The sequence below is a fragment of the Mercenaria mercenaria genome, unplaced genomic scaffold, assembly GCF_021730395.1.
Source record: "Mercenaria mercenaria strain notata unplaced genomic scaffold, MADL_Memer_1 contig_4765, whole genome shotgun sequence".
In the NCBI taxonomy this organism is placed as follows: Eukaryota; Metazoa; Mollusca; class Bivalvia; order Venerida; family Veneridae; genus Mercenaria; species Mercenaria mercenaria.
The window spans coordinates 48,104-54,103 of record NW_026463018.1 but is presented as its reverse complement, the minus strand read 5'-3'; the positions used below and the strand labels follow the sequence as shown (position 1 = coordinate 54,103).

At 36.1% G+C, this 6,000-nt stretch overlaps 1 protein-coding gene across 1 annotated transcript in view; it reads right to left on the bottom strand.

The window, feature by feature from the left end:
• Window positions 1-3,083: 3,083 nt before the first annotated feature.
• The window catches only part of LOC128554158 (hemicentin-2-like), a gene marked incomplete at both ends in the record, with an annotated part of 50,274 nt that continues 47,357 nt past the window's right edge, over window positions 3,084-6,000 (bottom strand). Inside the window, one exon of the mRNA XM_053535407.1 lies at window positions 3,084-3,203. Within this exon, the coding sequence (XP_053391382.1) occupies window positions 3,084-3,203 (120 nt within the window). The remainder of the gene's footprint in view (window positions 3,204-6,000) is intronic.

Below are 6,000 nucleotides of genomic sequence, written 5' to 3'. Positions count from 1 at the left end.
TGATTTTCCATCTGAAGATTTGTTTAAAGAGCTGAACTGGATGAAATTCTATGAACGACTGCATTATAAGAAAGCAGTTTTAGTCTATAAATCAATTAACAATCTTAGTCCATCCTATCTTCAAAGTAAATTTAAATTTGTACATAATCCTTACATTAATTTAAGATCAGAATTAAATAAATGTCTTGAAGTACCTAAACCAAACTTAGAACTGTACAGAAAATCCCTTGAATACTCGGGACCAAAAATCAGGAACTCATTACCTCTTGAAGTAAAAGATTCTAACAGTCTTGAGCAGTTCAAAAGATCCTATTTAGCAAACTGGAAAATGAACAACATAACATATGCTTAGAATGTTGTAATCATGCTATTGTCAAATTTGTATTTGAAATCTATTTGTAAATATTGTACATAATTTTGAGGCCCACTTGGAAGATTGGGCTTGCCTAATAGTGTTGCCTCAATAAATAAAGTCAATATTATTATTATTATTATTATTATTATTATAACAGAGCTATATTGTACATTATTACCACTTTGTATTTATCATTTCTGAGCCACAATGACTAATTTTCAAATTTGATCAAATTGTTTACAAGGTATTTCTTGAATTTGATCTAGTGACTGCACTATTATCTAACCCCAGATGACCAAGTTTCAAACTTAACCTAGCTTTTATAAAGAATATCATTCAACAGACATCAGACTGATCACAAAAGCTCATCCTAAGAACTCTCTGCTCAGGTGAGCTAAAATGTCCAGACACGGATATAGGTAATATGTAAGAAAAGATTCACATCTGATTATTACAAATACTTTATTTATTCATCTTTGAACTCCAACAGATTTTAGCCCACATAAAAGAAACACATTGGTTGGGTATGTGTGTGTACTGAACTTGGGGGTAATAAAAATCCTCATGCATATAACAACAAGAGCTGTCTGTAAGACTCCACTATTTGGCGATTTGACAGTAAAATGAATATATGTCTCAATAAAAAACCTCTACTTTGAAAGGAAGATACACCAAGGGGCATAATTCTGTCAAGAACACAAACTAGAGTTATTGGGATTGTTACCACACATATTGCAGATGATGATGGTTAAAATGTATTTTGAGTTTCAAGTCGTTATGTTATACCAAAGTTATGTTTAAAACAAGAGCTGTCCGTAAGACAGCGCTCCACTATTCGTGGATTTGACAGTAAAATGAATGTATGTCTGAATAAGAGATCTCTACTATAAAAGGAAGATACACCAAAGGGCATAATTTCATCAAATGCACAATAATTAGAGTTATTAGGATTGTTACAACAAATGCAGATGATGATGGTAAAGATATATTTTGAGTTTTTTAAAGCTTTCGATAAAAATTTAACATGAAAAAAATTCCAAGTACAACACCTTCGTGACCTTGACCTTTGGTATAATGGGCTCAACCCCTACATGTACTTTGTTTGCATACTAGACAATGTTTATGTGAAGTTACAGTAAGATATAAGCAATATTAACAAAGATATGACAGAAAAACAAGGTTGCCGAAAAACTTTAACCAAGAAGGGTCACGCCGACGCCGACGCCAGGGCGAGTAGTATAGCCCCCCTATTATCCGAATAGTGGAGCTAAAAACTAAGTTTGCCAAAACATTTAAGTATGAAAGGGGCATAATTCTGTTAAAAATACAGTTAAGAGTTACGGGAAATGTAACCAAACATGCAGATAATAATTATAAAGAAATAGTTTTAATTTCAAGTCATTATCTTTTAAATGCCAAAGATATGTCTATAAAGGAAGCTTTCGAAAAAAATTATCATGAAAATAATTCAAAATATAACAACTTTGCGTCCTTGACCGTTGGTAAAATCTGCCCAGCCCCTGCACATACTTTGTATGCTGGACAATGTTTCTGTGAACTTACAGTAGAGTATTAGTCACACTACACGATATAGCCTTAATAGACGCCAAACGAATAGAAAAATTGCGGCAGAAAGTTATCTGGTGACAACAACATTAACACATATATAAAGGACAAACAACTTTCAATTAACAGATATCACCGTACTAGTAACGGACTTGTACCGCTTAAAACGTAAGTGCAATGCATGAGAAACTGACAAAACATTCTGGTCAGCTATCGTCTGTTGAAACTATGTTGCATCCGCTGCACGTCCGGTAGTAGTCCGGCCATGAATCAGGTCCACCTGACAAGAACGAATGCGAACCGGACAAGAACGGATGTAGACCAGTCAAGTACAAAACAGGGAACGCATGAGTAACGAACAAAACGTATATCAGCGCATTGCTACCACTACCTAATGGACACCTTTGTCCGGTGGTGTACGTTCTAAATTTTGAACAATCTCAAAACCTTCCACCGGATGGAACATCGCCGGAAAAGGAGTGCAAAGGCGGCAGAAGAAACGGGAAAGAAACGCATGCGAACGGACATGAATGGATTGAAATTTTTGTTAGTATTATACGTTGAAGGTCCGTTAATGCTCTACGGTGTAGTGTGACTGAGACTTAAGATATGAGCAATAGTTACAAAGGTATCACAGAAAAACAAAAGGCTGATTTAACTTTAACCTTAAAAATCACCTAAGCATAACAACTTGGTGACTTTGACCTTGGGTATAATGGGCCGAGTCCCTGCACATACTCTGTCTGTATGCTGGCCAATGTTTATGTGAACTTACAATACGATATAAGCAATAGTAACAAAAATATGACAGAAAAACAGAAGTTACCAAAAAACTTTTAACCTTTAAAATTACCTAGCATATCACCTTGGTGACCTTGATTTTGGGTATAATGGGCACCGCCCCTGCATATACTTTGTTTGTATGCTGGACAATGTTTATGTGAAGTTAGAGTAAGATACAACCAATAGTAACACAGATATGGCAGTAAAACAAAGGTTGCCGAAAAACTTTATTTATGACAAGGCAGGGGCGAGTAGAATAGCGCCCCCTCCCCATCACTCCCCCTATTTTCCGAACAGTTGAGCTAAAATGTTTAAAGAACTTTAAACTGAAATAATTTTCAAGGTAAAGGATTGGCATGGACATTAAGTAAAGCATTACCTTTTGCAAAGACACCCCTGCGTTTAAGTACAACAAATACTACTGATATTATTATAAGTGCTGAAATTCCACCCGCAGTAGCGCCAATTACAGCTCCCAATACACTGGGCTTGTCCTCCTCTAAAAAGAAGAAAATAAGAAGTCTATCAACTGGACATGATGCATCTAACATATAATTAAAATTCAGGAAGTTGGTTGCTTACAATATTTATCACCATGACGATTTGATAGAAGGTATTGTGTCTGAAATCATTTGTCCTACACCTCTGATAATTCATGTGGGAGAAATAACTTGAAGAAAACAGGTTTGTATTGGTACAGAATCCAGGAACACTGGTTTGGTTAACTGCCCGCCATTACATGACTGAAATACCATTAAAAAACGGCGTTAAACCCAAAACAAAACAAACAAGAGGGCCAAGATGGCCCTAGGTCGCTCACCTGAGAAACACAACATAACAGTGTAAACGTTTGACCTAGTGATTTCATGGAAACAAATATTCTGGCCAATTTTTACGAAAATTGGACCAATAATGTGGCCTCTTGAGATTAAACGAGTATCACAGAAATGGCCTAACGTGACCTAATGACCTAGTTTTTGACCCCAGATGACCCATATTCAAACTTGACCTAGATCTTATCAAGGCAATCGTTCTGACCAAATTTCATGAAGATCAAAACATCATTTTAAGAAGATCAATTGAACAAGAGGGCCATAAAGGCCCTGTATCGCTCACCTGACCTACTGGCCTAAAGATCATCAAGATTAACATTCTGACCAAGTTTCATTAAGATATGGTCATAAATGTGGCCTCTAAAGTGTTAATAAGCTTTTCCTTTATTTTAACCTAGTGACCTAGTTTTTGACCCCAGATGATCCAATACTGAACTCGTTCAAAATGTTACTGAGGGTAACATTCTGACCAAGTCTCATAAAGATTGGGCCAAAATTGTGACCTCTAGTGTGTTAACAAGCTTTTCCTTTGATTTGAACTGGTGACCTAGTTTTTGACCCCAGATGACCCAATATCAAACTTGTCCAAGATTTTTTTAAGGGTAACATTCTGACCAAGATTTATTAAGATTGGGCCAAAATTGTGACCTCTAGAGTGTTAACAGTCAAATTGTTGACAACGGACGACTGACGGATGGACGACAACAGACACAGGGTGATCACAAAAGCTCACCTTTGAGCACTTCGTGCTCAGGTGAACAGTCTCGATTGCATACACAAGGCTTTCCTTTGATTTAACCAGTGACCTAATTTTGAACCCAGATGACACATATTCGATCTTGACCTATATTTCCTCAAGGCGATCATTCTGACCAAATTTTATGAAGATCAATTGAAAAATACAGCCTCTATTGCATACACAAGGTTTTCCTTTAATCTGACCTTTTTTTATCCAAGAGGACCCATATTCAAACTCGACTTAGATTTAATCTAGACAATCATTCCGACCAATTTTGATAAAGATCAATTGAGAAATACAGCCTTTTTTTCAGTTTTCATGTTTTTGCATACAGGTTTTTCTTTGATTTGACTTAGTAACCTAGTTTTTGAACCTAGATAATCCATTTTTAAACTTGGCCTTGATTTTATCAAGGTTATCATTCTCACAAAATTTAATGAAGATCAGTTAAAAAATACAGCCTCTATCACATAAACAAGTTTTTCTTTGATCTGACCTAGTAACCTTCTTTTTAACCCTACATGACCCATATTCGAACTCAACCTAAATTTCTCAAGGGCAATCATTCTGACCAAATTTCATGAATATCAATTGAACAAGAGCTGTCCGCAAGACAGCCAAGCTAGACTATTTGAAATATTGTCCCAGAAAAAGGAAAATATTACCCAAAATGTTTAAGTATCAAAAGAAGTTTAAGTTCAAAAGGGGACATAATTTGACCAAAATGCATAGTTATGGGACTTGATGCTATCAACTAGTTTTATAACCCTGAAGGCACATGTGAAATTTCAATTCAATATCTGCATTAGTTTTGGAGATAGTAACTTGCATGTAAAACTTTAACCAGAAGTCCAAAAGGGGCATAATTTGCTCAAAATACATGTCAGAGTTATGGAACTTGACCCAGTGAGGTTGGTAATTGACCTAGCAAAAGAAAAAAACAGGTTTCAAACCTATATGCCTTTAAATGATAGCTGTAGGTACTTGCATGCAAAAACTTAACCAAGGTGTGACACCGACGGCGACGCGGACGCCAATACCAGGGTGAGTAGAATAGCTAGACTATTCTACGAATAGTCAAGCTAAAAATACAGCTTCTATCACATACACAAGGTTTTTCTTTGATTTGACCTAGTGACCTACTTCTTGATCCCAAATAACCAATATTCAAACTCAAATTAAATTTCATCAAGGCAATTTTTCTGACCAAATTTCATGAAGATCAACTGACCCCACATGACCTATTTTCGAACTTTGCCTAGATTTTATCAAGGTAATCATTCTGACCAAAATTAATGAAGATCAATTGAAAAATACAGCCTCTATCGCATACACAATGCTTTTCTTTTTTCTTTGATTTGATCTAGTGACCTAGCTTTTGTCCGAAGATTACCTATTTTCGAACTTGGCCTAGATTTCATCACGGTTATCATTCTGACCAAATCTGATGAATATCAGTTGAAAAATACAGCCTCTATCTCATATACAAGCTAAATGTTGACAGACGACAGACAAACAGACGACGGACGACGGACATCAAGTGATCACAAAAATTCACCCAAGCATTGCTCAGGTGAGCTGGAAACAAGAGGGCCAAGATGGACCTAGGCCGCTTACCTGAGAAACACACATAACAGTGTAAACATGTTTGACCTAGTGATTCATGGAAACAAATATTCTAGCCGATTTTCATTAGGATTAGACCAAAAATGTGGTCTCTTGAG